The sequence below is a fragment of the Chroicocephalus ridibundus genome, chromosome 2 (genome assembly GCF_963924245.1).
Source record: "Chroicocephalus ridibundus chromosome 2, bChrRid1.1, whole genome shotgun sequence".
Lineage (NCBI taxonomy): Eukaryota > Metazoa > Chordata > Aves > Charadriiformes > Laridae > Chroicocephalus > Chroicocephalus ridibundus.
Window position 1 is genome coordinate 125,863,497 of NC_086285.1, and position 17,938 is coordinate 125,881,434.

Sequence of the window (17,938 nt, forward strand, 5' to 3'; positions counted from 1 at the left end):
TGAGTACATACTGACAGGAAAAAGAGCAATCCGCAGAATTTCTTCTGTGATGCCAGTCAGTAAAAAATAAACCTTTTACAGATGAATTCTAAATAAAAACACCATCTAATAAAAGGTCACAGAAAATCAGAAGTCATTCTGACAGTTTTTCCAAAAAACACCAAACGTAACACCAGATTCAGCTAAGAGCAGCTCATCCTGTGTCACTGCCCCATAAAATAAACAACCTCTCCACCCTTTCATGGAACCTCAAACATGCACAACCACCTGCAAGGCACTGAAAACACTAATCCAAAAAAAATGCCAAAATTCACTCAAATACACAAAAACCTAGAAGATAACTACATGGGCATACTGAAAAACAACTAGGTATCATCACTCCAGGACTCAGTATAGAAAAAGTATATACACTCATCTTTTAAAAATTTAAAATACAAACAATATGCCATTAATTTACTTTCTTACTTTTGTACAGCAAGTTCTGTGTCAAAGGTAAGGGTAGTTCCGGTGTTGACCAGAAACACATATAGCTTCATGATGATTTGTTTAGGTTTCTGAAGTTTATAACTTCCACAGCTAAAATCATTTAGAAACTGAAAAAAAAAAATCAAGTGTTAGTTTCACATACAAGTTACAAAAGATAAGTACATGCCTTTGAAAAAGTACTTTTAGATATATAGTGGGTGAATACCTCAGCTTTCATATTACATAGTTCCTTATCCATTACTAAACGTACAGATTCTCCTCTGACCTGAAACATGGGAAAGGTAGACCTCTACACATGCACATGGTTAGAAGAACACGAGAATATACACTGAGGAGAATTTAAAAGAAAAGACAAGACAACTTCCAGTTGCAGAGGCCACCATCTCAGATCATCACCTGGCTTTTCTCAATTATGAATTTTTAAAGCCCCAGATACAGCTATTTCCAGACATCTTTTCTAGATTTTACAATGCCATAAGTATCAATTCCTCAACTTACAGCTACAAAGTCTATCTGCTCACTACTACCCCATCCATAGTTTTTTCACTCAGATATACAGAAGCATTAGCAAAAAATAAAAATAAAAAAATAGCTAAGATTATGTAATTCTCTTTTGTATCTCTTCATAATTAAATAATAGTTTTAAAAAATATTTTCCTCCGTTTTCAGCACTAGCTAAATCTGTAGCTAATTTCTTCGTAACTAAAAGCAAATATGGAGTAATCAAGAAAGTGCAGTCCAACAAACTGGATGCATTTTCAGACCTGTGCTTTACAAGCATCTGGATGAGTGACTATAAACACATGTTTTTCCAGCGTACGTAAAAGATGAAAACCATTGAACTGCTTTGTAAAAGGCTGAGATTTAATCGGAGATTTTATCGCTGAAATACTCCGTACTTCTGAGTCTTTTTCTCTTCTTCCTCATAGGAGCTCAGAAGTTTATGAGTAATTTACTCCACATTAACAAAGCTGCTGCAGAAGTACAAGTAGCACTGCAGTCGCTAATGACCTGACATTTTTTTTTCATGGGACGGAGTTATGAAAAGGTAAGCTGTAAAAGTTTTAGCCACTCAACAATATTCTTATATCACTATAAAAATTACTTTTTGGATTAAATTGCTTCACAGGAAATATAGGAAGTCCCTCTTTCCCCGAAATATGAACAGGACACACACAAGATCTACACAGCTAATTGTATTATTCAAAAATAAGTCTGAATTTACATTTACCTCTTTGCCTACACAGAGGAGAAACCGACAAACCATAGAGGAAAAAAAAAATCAAAACCACCATTAAAATGCAGGGCGGGGGGGGAAGAAAGGGGGGAAGTGGTTTTACCAGAATAATTCCAGAAAGTCAAAAGAGTTTTCTTTCAAAAGCATGGCTTTCCACACATTTTTCAAGCATTAGTTATAGTACATAAACCAGTTAAAACATGTATTTTCACAACAAGGCTTCATAAACAGAACCACAGCAAATAAAGAAGTCCCAGTTGAATAATTTGATCTGAATTGAGTTTGCTGTCCTTATACTTGAACTCTACTGTACTCAGTTGCACCAGTTCTGATTTATATTGGAAAAAGAATATACTATATAAACAAAGTAATTAGCCAAAACCTGCTAAACACCAAGAACAAGCTAGCAATAATTCATTACTAGATTCTTTGGCCTAGATTTCAGAATTAATCAGTCTCGTGCGGACAGAGACTTTTTTTCACAAAGGGCATATATGCAGCTGTAGTCCAAGTAGAATTAGAAACAAGTGTTAAATAATAAAGTACTTAAAGCAAGCACCATGAAGCAGCCAACAAAAAAGCTCTTCTCCACCTAAGCAGAGTAAAAAGCTTATATAGCATCTAGTTTTCATATAAACATTACTTTCCAAGCTGAAATGATATTTAAGAGACAACTTGTCCAGAAACCTCATGTAACATGAAGTAAAATTTTAATCAAACAATTCCCTCTCCATACCTTAACACTAAAGCTAACTATTTAAAACATAGAAAGAAAAAACATTATCAAGATCAAAAATATTTACGACAGCATCTGCCATACAAGCATTTTTTAACTTCAAGCAAAGAAAGAATTACCTTCAGGCACTATACGAAACTACTACCTTCTTCAAATTCAAGAGGAGAATAAATGTGCACATTCGCTTTACTTGATTTTTGGCAACAGAGTAGCATGGCTGTTCAAAGCCAGAGAAGATCTGCAAAGAAAAGAAACGGAATGCAATTACAGGTATTATTAAAGTGTCAGAATTTTACAGCCTTCTTTACATCTAACCCAGAAATCAGTGTATGTCAACGCCAAAAAGAATAATTAGGTGGTATTATTTATTTTTTTTTAACTAACAATGTTATCCAGTTACAAGTCTGCTCAAAACTGCTACTTACCTGAATATTTTTGCCTGTAAGTTTGGTTTAAAATAAGTGATATTCTTCAGTACTTACAAGGAGGCAAATTTAGTTCATTAAGAAGAACTGCTTGTATTTCAATTAACTGAAAGTATTTTTCAGAACTGGCACAGAATTCTGGTATGATGATGCTAAGAGAAATACAGAAACTCATAACAAAATGCAATTTATCTAAGGAAATCCAGTGTAACAAGGCACACGTTCTACTGCTGTTGAATGAACAGACGTATCCTGCAGCTGCATCCAACAGATTCCTTCAGGAATCAGCACCACCTTCCCTACCTGAAACAAGGTAACCTTGCTTGTTAAGCCATTCACCTACTTTCAAAACATTTGTTAAGTGTGGGTTTTCTTGGTTTTTTGGTTTTCTTTGGGTGGTTTTTTTTTTCTTTTTTTTTTTTTTTTTTTAAATAAACTGAAGATGTTACCGTTCCCAGCTGCTTGTCACTGGCATCCCAGCCAGGGGCTTCCTCTCCCAGAATTGCTGTTTAAACTACAACAGCCAAAATGAGCCAGATAAGCACAGGTGGTCTCTTTAGACTCCCCTACTTCATTTGAACTGTTGTCAGTGAAGTAGCAGTGCCGACGGAGAAGGAGCCCTTGGCAAGGAAGGTGGTGATGAGCAGTTGGGCTCAGGGAAGTCAGGCAAATGCACAATCAAACTCCAAACCACAAACAAACAGTATTTCTATCATGTTAATGCCCTAGCAAGCTTTCTAAGAAGATGATCAGGCACTATAAAGGGTGATAATCCATTACTAAAAATAAGTTTGCCGAAGCCTGAAAACCATTAGAATGTATAAATCATTTTATACAACTCACACTACTAATGGTAAATCAAAACAACTTCATCCTAAATTTTAAAACCTTATGATAAAGGGAAAAGTTACACAACTATTACATGTATTTTATGTGCATAGAACAGATAGCACTTTGCTATGCTGTTATTTCAGCTATTATCTTCCTCCCTCCTGTCCACTCCCTCTTTCCTCCTATGTCAATTGCACACACATCACCTTGTCAGAAGCTAAAAGGGAAAAAAGTAATGTGTTTAAGTACTACCATTGGAAAACCAGTAACTGAACTGTCCTCTTCCAGTTTAGCTATCAGCAGACAGTAGTTGTACTTGAACAAAATAAATTTATGAATACTTGCTTTAGATCAAAGTAATGCACTTTAACATGAATAACAAGAAACTACTGAAACATTGCTGCCACAAAGTAGGATCACAACACTATAATCTCTATTAATTCCTTTGCAACCATTAAGAAGTCAAAAAAAAAAAAAGTGTTGTTTCTTCCACCCAACATTTCAACAAACAATTCTGTGGGAACAGAACTACACTCACACAGGCAGAGTAAATTTGCATTAGGTTACTCTTTAAAGAAAAAAAAGGGTAGAATTTACCCAATCCCAAGGCTGCCACAAATTTCAGTCGGTACTTCTAGGAACAGAGGAATTGTGTAAAGCGAGGTTTCAGAGAATACATGCCTTTAAGACCAAGCTCTCCTGCAGTTTCACTGGTGCCCAATAAAGGCAGGCTGCAGCCCTCCCTTTGGCAGGAACTATGCGCGGTACCTCTCTCCAGCTGCCTGGTTTCACAACACTGGAAGAAACTGAATTTTGAAAGCACTCCCTAGTCTTGCATCGTCAAACAACATCTGGCTGAGTCTGGCCAACAAAGTCCACGATTAAAGAGGGAGATGTGCAAAAACTAGTCACAGTTGCCTAAGTCTCTTTTCCTTCAAAGGTCAGGTTACAGCAGACTGTTACAAGCAAGGTCAACTACATATCACAAATTAGCCTTTAAGTTTGTTCCCAATATTCACAAACATTATGATTCAGCAGTAACACAAGCTTTTAACATAAACTTGGAGTGAAAGTCAGGGACTACCAAGCTTCAACAGAATGTATCCATAAATGCATACCATTTTATTATTCTTCTGTTGGTTTTACCTCAACCGGCCATCAAGACAATTTCAGGCTTTTTTGGCACTACACTGTTACACAGTGTTACGAGTTTCAAGCTTTTTAGTGTTACATTGCTGAAATTATATTAATTCAGAGGTTGAACAATTACAAAATTTGAAAACTACTGAAGACACAGCCAAAATGACTAATCCACACAGACTACTTGTTTGAACTGTGTGACCCACAGCATTAGATCCATGCTATCATATAAACTAGATCCTTCAAATTACGGAATGGAAGCTTCTATGATCAACATCCATGACTTATCAGTAACATCATTAAAAAAATAGCTGAAAATTTGAAAAGGAAATTTCTGTAGCAGCTGACAGAGAAGACAGAAGACCGTACATATGAATATAAGAAAAAGAATGATGACAAAAAAAGAAGTAAAAATAGGACAAAGTAGGAAAAGCTTCCAGAATTAATTCAGAAGATGTGTATTTTGTCACACCAGCTAACAAAATACCAAAACCAGCCATGAATATACGCTGGTTATAACATTTATTTCACTGCTCTGCAATGTGTTTACATTGCAATGCAATTACTACATCTGCTTCACTTCATGAAAGTATTGTTAAGTTTTTCCTATCCAACCGAAACTCTTCAACAACCGAGAACTTTTGAAGTCTGTGTTGATCAATACTTTCAATGCATATTGTTTAAAAGTTTTGAAATGTATCTTATTTCATTCAGAACATGCTTATTGTTACATCTGTAAAACTAAATGAATGTTTGTTTACAGACCTTACCTTTTTGTAATTACAGTACAGGCGTCATGAGTTTCACAACATTCCACAAAAAATCCTACGGCTACATTAACCAACCATTTCTGGTTGCCTGGCTCCACTATCCAATTCTGACTGTTCCATTGTTTCACAGTACAATTCTTTCCAACTTCACAAACTCAAAGCACTGGAATATGGCATTCAGGGTAGGACAAAGACAGAAATCAACATTTATGCTGTTTGGGTTTAAAGAGGGATCATCAGCTTCACTTTAAAGTCATTAAGTTTCCTCTACGATGTCCCAATATTTAAGTTCAGGCACATGCTTTTGACACCTCATTTCCCATGCCTCCTTTATAAACTGGATTACAAACCAAACTTAAGCAAATGAAGTTATTAATTAATACATTTTTCTTTAACCCTGTGGTATTCAAACTGAACTATGCCAAAGTCATGGCTTTCCTTTAAACCCAGTGGTTTAGAATTCCACCTTCTACAAAAGCAACACACCAGCAGCATAAGGCACCTTGCTGTTTGTGCCTGGGGAAGTACTGCTTCACATCTGTACAGTAAGTGCCATCCTTATCCATGCTTCATCTCCCAGGTCATAGAGGACCAAGAGACCCAAACTCTTTCCCCTCCTATGTATATCTCCAGGGTTGAATGGGCTCAACTCTGAAAGGAGATAGACAAAACTAGCTTAACTACATAGGCAGGGCGAGACTCTCACTGTTCACTCAGAAGCCTGCAATTCCACATTGCTAATTATTAGACATTCACACAGCTCTGTAGGAACATCATCTGCATGCTGCTAATAAAGGTTGTTTTTCTTCTCTTACTGCAGGCCAGCTGAGGCTATACTGCAGGTAACAGATAGCGCCTCCAGTATGAGTCATAAATGTTACCCCTGATTAAAAGGGTCAGGCATCTCACAGGAGATCACTGCACAATTCCTGCCTGTCAAAAGGTCAATTCATCTGGGGCAAAGGCTGACAAGTCTGTCACATGCTACTCCTCATTCACTGAATAATATCTGGAGAACATCTCCCCTCAAGGAGAATATACCATCTCCTCTAGAGATAGACAGCCAACTTCAGGGCACATTAACATCTTATTAAGCTCCACTTCATTTCCATACAGGAAATCTTAAGGTTTGCCTTTGAGATGCTGCAATTCCTGTGATTTCACCTTTCTCTCCTCTCCTTTTACAACAGGATTTCCTGTCCCACATTGACTTAGGTAACTATAATAGACAAAGGTACAAGACTAGCACAGAGCATTCCTTCCAATTCATTTTGTTTTCAACAAACTTGTCTTCTACCGCTACTTCTTCATGGGGTTTTTTTCAGGTGGCCTTCTCAAAAAAATGCTTTCTTGCTCCAACTTGTATACCTCACCTCATAAGCGAAGGATTTTATAGCACATAAATGAAAGGAAAATGAACATAGAGACTGAAGCTGACTATAAGGAAACACACACTTTCCTTCATGTTAGGTTTAAGATCATCTCTAAAAAGCAGACTTCAAGGAGCTTTCTTCAATACTGCAACCAATGCATCTAACCAGAAATATGTTAATTTTGCAGAAGACTACTACCACCACTAGAACAACAGACAGAATGACCTCATTATGAGGGCACACATTCTCTACTAATGCTTTTAGCGACAGAAATGGCTTAGTTTCTAAAACGCAATGCAAATGGATACCCTTATCTGGAGTATTGAAAGAGAACATGCTTTGAAAGACACTTAGAAAAACTTAGAGTAAAATTTTTTAAAAAAAAATAAAATCCTAAACTGTGATGAATAAAAACCTGACCCAGTTGCAGAGAATAATTTCATCCCCCACTCCTCCAAAATAAATTTAACCAGAAGACCACAACTAATCACTGAGATACATGTTACTCCAGGTGGAGATCCTACTATCTCCCATTACCACCTTATATCAAAGCCCACAAACCTCATGTTCAAGCCACACTGTAGTCTTAAAGATCCCTGACATCTGTAAGGTGCCATCTCTTATTTATACCCTGTTGCTCTATTTGTACCCTGTTGAGATGTGCATCAGGCACAGAGGCGGTTACTTAATTACAGCATCTCCAACAGTCACTGTGGTGTTAGCAGCTCTCAAACTCAGCTGCTGGTCAGTAAAGCAAGTCTTTGCCACTCAGCACAGGAACAAACCTGCATTTCTGCAGAGCAACCAGGAAACATGGCTAAGCCTCTACTTCCCAATTCACTACAGGAATTTCAAAATGCAGTAATTCAGTACACGGTAATTCACAGGAGGCTTTTTTATTTTCCTCTAAGATGAATCATTTTACACAATACCAACTTCAGAGTTACATCTGACCACCATATTCAGAGTTGCTACTGCAACTCTGTATGAACATCATCTGCATGCTGCTAATAAAGGTTGTTTTTCTCTTACTGCAGGCCAGCTGAGGCTATACTGCAGGTAACAGTGCAACAGATAGTTGCTACTGCAACTCTGAATTACATGGAAGCTCCTCATTCAGCAAAGTAGGTGCAGCAATACTTTCACAGATTCTCAACAACATCAACGGTGGAAAAGCAGGAGATCAAAAGCAACTGTATCTGGGCAGGTAAAAAAACACTGCACATGAAAGAGTAGCTTTGAAATTGGTATGGCCCCAAACAATGCAGCTTCTTACAAGTTCAGGCACAACTTATATTATGAATTCTAGGAAAGCAATAGTTTCAAACATGCTTATGAGGCAACTTTGTGCCTCATAAACATTATTAGGTATTGTGTCATGATTCTGTATGTACGTAATCATAAGGCTTCAGATATGAGGGTAGCATCTACTTACACTGCTCTTTTCACTAACTCAAGGAGCTGCCAAAACACAATCCATATAATGGATCCGACAAAAGTTTTTCTCCTCCAACAGTAAAAAAAAAAAAAAAGAAAAAAAGAAAAAAACACCACCAAAACAAACCAACATCTCTTACCTGACAGACAGTGAAATGTCTGTGCCTCAGTTAACAGTTTCAAGTCAGAAAACAAACCATGATTTTCCGACATTTTTATTGCTAGGAAACAGCCCACAGCCTGTAGAAGTACCCTTTTTCTTCCTTTCTTTTTTCCTTTTAATTGATGGAAACAGTCTTTCCACAGCTGTCTGTGACTTGCTCTTTGACAAAGTTAACTGAAGGTTTTGTCTGCCTTTTTAAAAAAAAAAAAAAAATGTATAATTTTGCCAGTTCAAAAGCATTTAGAAACTAAAAGTCCCCCTCCAGTTACACAGATTAATGCATTCACTTTGCAAAGAATGGTGCTGTTGGCTATGTGGAGCTTCAGGTGGTTTTATTCAAGTTACTGGCTGACTCTGTACTGGTGGGAAGGTTCTCCCTGTAGACATACTCTTTAAAAATAATTAGCATGTAAAATCTTACAGTGTTTGCAAACAATTATGCAAGAAGCAGCCAACAAAAATTCTTTTATTTCTTACATCAAACTCAGACAAGTCGGCACCAAGGCTTCTTTCACTAACACTCTCTCTTTGGTTAACCAAGACCACAATCACATAAACACTGGTTATATTAAGAGCACCAGACTTATGAATTCCTTTCCTTTGCCAGTTCTTCTGCTCCTCTCCCTGCACCAACTTTCAGTGGTGCAACATTCCATACTTCTATGGAGTAAACTGGATTACTTTGCTGTAACAAGTTAGAAACAGCACACTTCCCGGGGTTACTCTAGCTCAAGTTAGTTCCACGATTCGGTTCGCTACGCAGCCCCACTACAACTGAGGCTGGGAAGAGGCTGATGAATACAGGGGGTACTGAACATCAGCACCATCATCCAAGACGACAACGAGAATTTCCAGAAGGCAACATTCACACTCCTAACTGCCCATGCCATCACCAGTTATTAACAGGTAACTTCTCAGAAATGGTAGCCTATTTAAAAAAAAAAAAAGCCAGTATCCTTGTAAAGACCAGGCTAAGATAACTCAAAAATGGGCAATTACTACGGATGCAATTGAGGACAGAGTTTCTCAAAACACAGACTATAAGGCCACTTCTCCTGTGCTCCCCTCTCCATATCACCATCATCATGGTACAAGTTTGTGGTTTCTCTCTTTTATGTGGATAGTACAAGGTAACTTGGCCAGACCTACTTTAAAGGATGAAAGCGCAGAAAGTAAGACTGATTAAAAGGCATTTATTTAACGGGAATGAAAACACTAAGGATAGAGAAGAAAGTAAAGGATGGACAATAATGAAATGTAAGACAAGTAAAGATCCTTGTGATTTAGTCTGATTGCCTACATAAAAGTCAGGTTCTTCCTTAATTAATTTATATTCATGAGCAATCATACTTTAGAATAACATAAAAGTTTTCCAGTAATAAAAAAATCCACCACCATCTTCGTAAACTGTTTAAATGATTAGCAACTTCCAAAACAGTTTTAAATTTTTCTTATTCATATGGATGTTTCTAAGTTTAGCATTTGAACTTCCATGATCCAAAGACAGAATTTCTCTAATTTCTCATTTTTCCGTTCCTTATAATTCACATGTCACGTATGAACCTCCTCCTGTAATAAATAGAATCATGTTTGTTAACCAAATCAGGCTTTCTTAAAGGCTGGTGAAAACTTACACAGTTTTGACTCTTCACATACTTAAATCGCAGGCATCCAGCGTGTTATCAGGTGCACTTTGATACCTCAAGGCCTAAATCACAGGCATCCGGTGTGCTGTCTGGGGCACTTTGACACCTAAAGGCCTAAATCACAGGCATCTGGTGTGTTTTAACACTTCAAAGGGAAGAGCTAAGTTGTGAGATAAGCTGAAAAGAGTCTCCCCAAGGACACTGATAAAGATGAGGAGCCTTCAGCCTCACGACCATCAGGAGGCGGGACAAGACCGACCCCCTAGCAACACGTCGCTCAGACACGGAATATACCAGGATTGACACATATACGGGAACCAGAAGAGTATATATAATCAACTACTTTCGGGAAGGGGGTGTGCGCCGTTGGCGGAGCAAAGACTCCCCGGCCGCCCAGCGCTGTTTTGCTTGTTGCCGCTTGCTTAATAAACTAATTTGATTAATTGGACTGGTTCCTGTCAATTATTGGGCCTCAATCTATAACACTCCTATTTATCAAGATTTTTTGTTCAGTGATATCTGAAACAGACAGGTAAAAGACTATCAGTGACACGCAAAGTCAACATAACCTACACCCTCCTCCCTATGAATACATATTCAAAAAACACATCTAGATTTTTGTCAGACCAGCTTACTAGTCTATTTGCAAGTTTCACGGTTACAAATCACCTTCAGATCTCTATTAGCATCAATACAACAGCAGTATGTTGAGAAATGAGAAGAACTGCAGGATGGGTTTGAAGAATATTAAATTTTATCTTATCTCAAGACGTTGTTTAGTTTCAACTGGCCTTCTTTGTCTTTCTGGGATAAACATTGGTGGTTTAAAACAGCTAACAAAGTGCATTAATAAATCTCTTTATGGAATATTACCAACTTAAGTACTACACAACCTCACAAACACAAAAAAAAAAGAAAAACCAACCCACAACTGTTGAGATTCTACAACTATATTCCTACTTTATTGAACCCTGGTTGTGCTGTTTGCAGGCATAACATGCATGTGAAATTGTTGTTATACGAAATCGGCTTTTTGAAATTTATAGGTATTTTATCTCTGAATCTTTCGCATAATATTAAGTAAAGTGAAGTTTACACATTACACCCCCTCTTTTCGTTCAGACAGAACTGAGAATTTTGAGTCATATTTTCTTTTTTTGTTTAAAGAAGAATTCACTGGGTTTGAATCAAGTCTCTTTCGATTAGCAGACAACACAAGTCTTTGTGAAGAATATTTTTAATTGTAATAGATAAATAAGTCATCTTGAGTTTACTAGCAGAATACTTGCAATATAGCATAAGCATAATATATTAGAAGAGAGCTGCTAGTCCAGTTACACAATATATTCTTATATAAGAATCTCCACTTCATCTGAATTTAATAAAAATACACACTCTGGAGGATGGAAGGAAAACTGTATAAATAAAAGCACCATTTTGCCAGCGTGAACTGTCTACCCTAGGCACAAGTACACTAAATAAGGGTCAAATACCCACACTTTTGACATACCGGCACAGCTACTTGTTATCAAAGAACCCAAAATAATATTTGAGATAAAGCACTGACATTTAGAGTCCCTGAAATATCAGGAAAACACCACCGTTCAAATGATAAAGAGAAAAAAATTGCTGCAGCCATATACATAATAGACATAAGAGTATATTTTATAGAATGTAGCATGAGCATATTCAATCCTACAAGAGTAGCAAATAAGCCAATTACAAAAGGGAAACTAAACACTAAATCAAAATAAAATTTGGGAATTTGGGAGCAGCTACCTCAAATGTTCACAGAAATCGGATCTCAGCAAAGTGCCATTCTTAACAATTAATATTTTAGCTTTACTAAGAGTTGCCTGATTTTTGAATCCATGACAGAAGTAAAACTTTCCCTTTAATTAGTTTTTCAATGCTGCTTTCTACCTCTAAAATGCACGTAAGTTTCAACCTGTTCAAATGGAAAACGGCATACTGGCCCTTCAAACACATCTTCAAGAATAATAATGAAGATATGATGATATATTGTGTTTATATCATTGAGATGCTAGTTTAACCAAATCCCTCCAAACTAAAATAACAGGCAATTGAAATACTAAACACACAATTTCCCCACCACCAAAACTTTCCTACTCTCCTGAAAAAGCAAAAATAGGTCTTAGGAGGTAAGAAAATATGAGCTATTTCATAACAAGAAAATAAAACCATGTTCTGAAGTCAGAGACCCATTAGAATATTCCTTAAGCAGAGATGCTCTCAAATATTCGCACATCAGCCTGCTTATTGGACCTATGGCATTACACAGCAAGACAATACAGGACATTTGCAACCCAACCATTTAACAAAGCAGTTTTACACTTTATTTTCAATCAACAGATAACCAATACAGGTCAGAGAAAAATTCATACAACACTTAAACAAGTCATTTTACATAGAAAGCAGGCTACCACATTCTAAATCAGGTAATTTTCTAGATGCACAAACTACTAGAGATTTGTATATAGCATGCCGTAATCATTTCACCTTGATGCGATAAAGACAGCAGGCCCACCTTCAAAATCTGTTCCCAAAAGAAATCGTCAACATCTTGTAAGCATGTTAAAAAGCTACGCTAGCTGTTGCTTGAGGTGGTGGTTTGAGCTCAGAACCCTACTGGAACCATGGACTGCAAACCTGAACAACAAAAGGAAAATACACATCTGGATATGGACAGAAGATCAGCAAGAATTGCCCTGCCACCCCGGGGTGGTTCTCCTGACCAGCAAACAGTAGCCAGCCCCATCTGAATCTCCGAAAGAAAATTTTGTTTCAGTAAATTTGTTTTGATATTTCTATTGACAAGTGCCAACAATTTAGATTTAGACATTATTTATGCATTATTAACAATTTAGTTATGCTCAAATCCCATTAGAAAAATACATCACCAAAGTATATCCACTTCCAACCCCGCTTAGGAATGGGGATAGAAATAGCTGACACATTGCTATAATGTCTTCCAACTTCTCTTTCAACTGAACTCAAAATTAAATTAAAAGTGGATCTGCAATATGAATTAACTCATAAATAGACAAGTGACTTTCACAATAACCACAGAATCTTAATCAGCTCACAAAAATCATTGTTAACAATTTCTCTATTGACATTAATCATGCTGTATGCTTTTACAACAACAAATTCATGTAAGGATCTTTCAACTTGTACAATGAAATCATTACTCTGGCAAATCAGCTACAAAACAGACTTTTTTAATTCTAGCAATTAGATTAGTAATTTACATATTAGTGATATTTTTTTTTTGCTTGCTTGGTATTAGTGCATTCAATCGGGTCCTGCAGTATAATACAATATTATTATGTAAGTTGTCATCTTGTAATCAAGTGCTTGCCACTCGATAATACAAATTGCCAATTTTGCATCAGAATGCTCATTATTAGTAGGGTCCTTGAAAGTAGGACCCTACCTATATAAAGTTTAATACCCTACCTAATTAGCAGGGTATTAAAAACTTTCTCCTCCCCCCGCCCTTCTTCAGAAACTCCTCATATAATGTCATTGAGCTGTGGTCCAAAATCAGGAGTGCAACTTTCTTGAGCAATATGCACATGCAGAAGGAGACGTATGACTGCTTGGACACTGTCCAAGTGACTCTGAAGCAGCTCCTGTGACAGGCAGGTATGCACGCTGTAGTTTTTCATTTTGACTCACTTCACTTTAACCACAATATGCGAATGAACCCAGTCTCTGTAATAAAAGTCTCAAAACCCTCGCACCACACTGAGCCAGCCTTCTACAGAAACTAACTGGTAGCTTAAAACCAGAGACTTAAGAACACGCTGATAACACGCTACGCTACAGGACAACATACAGAAAAATTCTTTGAAACAATCCTACTGTAACTACCACTCTCTTATCAAAAGGAACAAATCAACACGTGCTAACCCTACCCGCCCACATACACTCACCCCCTACTTAACCAGAATAACTGAAACTCTAAGAAATGTGCCGATAGTTTAGAAATTATGCTTTTCAACTTAATTTCTGCAAGACTATGTAACCTTAGCTGTGTTCAGACAACATGCAAGGGACAAACAATGTTTTAAACAGACACCATAGAAGACCTCAAAATAACCCTTGCCCTCTTCTCCAGTCACAGCGCAAGTCTGCTGCATACACTTCTAATTATAAATATGGTAACATGACATGGGGAGAGAGCCAGCCCCTCAAATATGATCTCAGAGACTACAACCCCACATCTGTGCTGAGCACAAGGCTAGACCAAAACAATACAGCATAAAACAGGTTTGCTTTTTGTTTGTTTTTTTTAAATCCACAAAATATACTGCTACTTATACAAAGTATACAACAGCAACACACTTCCACAGTACAATTAGGTCTATCTTACACCAATCCATTATCCCTAAAGATATCATATTTCCAGCTCTATAACTGGCAAGCTGAAGTCCCTTACCTCGTGTTCTTCAGTATGTTGTTTTCTTTACTGCTCCCAACATAATAAAATAAAACCATTTTGAGTTCCAGACAGCATTTAGAATAATACAAATATATCCTCTGCGCACTTCCATTTAAACAGTCTTCATGATTTTTAAACGTCTAATTTCCTTCAGGTTAATATTTGTTTCTTGGCACTAAAGTTTATGTTAAAACATTAGGTAACAGTAAAGTCACAGGCCTCATCTTCTAAAAACTTCCCAAGGTACTAGATATTAAACATTTTTAAATTTCACAGCTTAAATATACCACAATAGCACACAAGTCTTCCTTATTGTTATGAAGTATTTATAGTGTCTAGTAGTCATCACAATACTTGCCAGCTGTATGAACTTCCAACTGTAAGAAGCATGTTCTTCCACCCCCATTATTTCTGCAGCACCACCGAAGTATCTTTTACCATGCAGTCAACCAAAAATCTTCAGAAGTGTACGGTCTTCCATAACACCAATGGTGTGAACTACTTCTAGCGCACATTTACATGAGTGACAGAAAAAAAATACTCCACCACCTCATTCTCTCCCATAAGGAAATAAAGGCGAAAGCTTTAAATGCAAACCATGGGGAATGGCTCATGGACAGAACATACCACTTAATTACTTCAGACAAAAAAACAAACGACAGAATTAAAAAAGCCGTGGCTATAAGAGGACTAAATTAAAAATTTCTGGGTTGGTTCCGAGTATCTCAGGTTGACATGACTATTTTTTTCCCTATCTCTAGATGAAGTTAAGTAAGAAACATAAACAAAGATCAGTTCATTTAGTTTTCCCAGTGTTCCTATTAGCATTTCTACCTCTGGATCGCTGTCAAACAGAACTTTGGGGGGGCACTGAGAAGGAAACAGCAGCACCGACCAAGTGAACAGCCCGACAGCCTACACGAAAGCACCAACCAGAAACCGATGGGAAAACTGGGCACACGACACATGCTTCCTCGGGAGCAGAAACATGTAAACAACCGAAGGAACGGCAGAAGGACGTCTGTAAACACAAGAAGGCTCCTGCACGGCGCTGGTCCGGCCGCTGCCACCGGCCAGCGCGGAGGCGCAGCTAGGCTGAGTCATTCCTCGTAGTAACTTCACCGCGACTCCCTCGCCCTGGCAGCGGAGCCCTGGGCAGGGAGGGATCGCCCCGGCCCGCCCGGCTCTGCCCCCCCGCCCCGGCTGCGCGGGGTCACCCCGACACTCCGGGACCGCAGCCAACAGCGACATCACGGTCCTCCACGACACCCTCCACCCCTCCGCCCCCTCCCAACTCTTTGTCGAACGGGTGCAGCCCCGCGCCCGCAGCCGGGACCGCCGCCCCTCGCCAAGGCCACCCTCCCGGTAACAGGGTCCCCGCCCTCCCCGCGGTTGAGAGGGGCCGAGACGGGGAGCGGAGAGGCGGAGGGGGACTCAACCGGCGCCACTCACCCGAGGGTCCCGCGGCAGCGCCGCGCATCTTGCGGCCGGCAGCGGCGCGTCGTGGTTCCCCCCCCCGTCCCCCGCGCACGGCCGGGCCCGGCGGCTTGGCAGGGGCACGCACCGCCTCAGCGGTCACCGGTACGGGGACGGGGAGAGGCGGCGGGTGGGCAGGCTGGCTGCCGGACGGGGAAGGCGACGCGGGGCCGGCGGGGCGGGCTGGAGTGGGGGGCTGGGGAGACGCGGGGCCGGGTAGTCCTGGCGCAGCCGCCGCCGCCGATGTTTGTTATTGTCGTCAGCCGCTTCCGGCGGGGGTGCATGCCGGGAGAGGGCGGCTCGGAGGAGGAACGGCCGGGCGGAAGTGGCGGCGGCGCGCGGGCCCGGGGGAGGCGGAAGTCGTGCCCTCGCGCTCACCCCGGGAGACCCCGGGGACCGTTGAAGCGCCGTTCGTGACTAGCGGCCGGTAACCGGCCCGTGCGGGTGCCCGCGCCGAGGCCTCCCTCGCCTGGGGCCGCAGGACCGCCCAGGCCTTACCCCAGTACGGGCAAGGAGGCGGGCAGCAGCCGCAGCCCTCCTCTGCCTTTAACCGGCGTGAAATCCATCGCTCCCCCGGCAGGGGAGGGCGGCGCCGGGTGTGCTTACCGCCCAGGCCGGGCTCCGCTCGCTGCTGCCCCGCCAGGGCCGCCGGGAAGGACGGGCCCTTGCGGGGGCACACGGAGCTTTTGAGACAAAGGAGGCCGTAGGGTGGGAATCGGCCTCTTACTTCTGTCCTGAAAATATGAAAATGAACCTCATACATCACTTTCAGGTTTCTCTTTTATTACAGGCTTCTTTAGAGGCTGAGCCCACAGAACTTTTCTTTGAGATGAGGACACATTGGAGAAGAGCAAATCGGAGAGGGGTGTGAGGAAACAGCATGCTTCGCTTGGAACTCAGTCACGATGCTAGTGTTAGGGACGTCCTCCAGCAAAGATCCCTTGAGCAAGGCATATGGCTAGGTTGTACCTTCTCTGCTGCCTAACATGACCTCTTCTTCTTCCATAATATACATTATAGGCAGCTAGTGATGGAATATAAGAAATTCCAAGCACAATGTTGTGGCCAGAATATGAAGCAAGCAAGCAAGCACATCAAAAGAGGAATACAAAAGAGCGCAAGCATCATATTTTCAGCCTGCAGGACAGATGCATTCAGTAAAATAGCTAGGTTCATTACATTTTCTTCCCCTCATCTAAAGTTTCTTCTTAGGCCTGTTTAAACCTCATATGTGCAGCCCTTCACCTAATTTTATTTTTTACCTCCAGTTCATCAGCCTGTAAGTCTACCACTTCTCACAAGTTGGACCAAGCCTCTGCAAAGTTGAAAAGGTTCCTGCCTCTCTGTCATGTTAAAGACCATGTTGAGTGGTCATGGCCTGTCCAGACAGTTATTTGTTCCTGGAAAAAGCCACTGCCATAGCCTTTTGGAATGAAACTCAGCTTCACTACCCCAGTTGCCACCTTGTGGCACCTGCTAAACAAGTGCTCTTCAATTTTGCAACTTGTTAAGAGACATGTCCTAATTACCCATATTCTGAAAGACATCTTTGACGTTTCAGACTACAACAGTGAATGGAGCTGAGAAGACATCAGTACTCCGATGAACAGACATAATGGGAAATAGAATACAAATTTCTAACAAAGCAAGTCAAGGCAGATTCATGTAATATAACACTGATTATGTCAAAGTAAAGGGTTGTTTTAGTTCCACAGATGTCAACAACTGCTTTTTGCATCTCCTAAAAAGG

The 17,938-nt window shown here is 40.0% G+C and overlaps 1 protein-coding gene across 2 annotated transcripts in view; it reads right to left on the reverse strand.

The window, feature by feature from the left end:
* RB1CC1 (RB1 inducible coiled-coil 1) overlaps positions 1-16,460 on the reverse strand; it is a 77,674-nt gene extending 61,214 nt beyond the window's left edge. For both annotated transcript variants that reach the window (XM_063326860.1, XM_063326859.1), the window contains exons 1-3: positions 16,165-16,460; positions 2,579-2,697; positions 466-593 (exon numbers count right to left, since the gene is read on the reverse strand). In XM_063326860.1, coding sequence (XP_063182930.1) covers positions 466-536 — 71 coding nt within the window. In that variant the 5' untranslated portion in view covers positions 537-593; positions 2,579-2,697; positions 16,165-16,460. The remainder of the gene's footprint in view (positions 1-465; positions 594-2,578; positions 2,698-16,164) is intronic.
* Between the last annotated feature and the right edge of the window lie 1,478 nt (positions 16,461-17,938).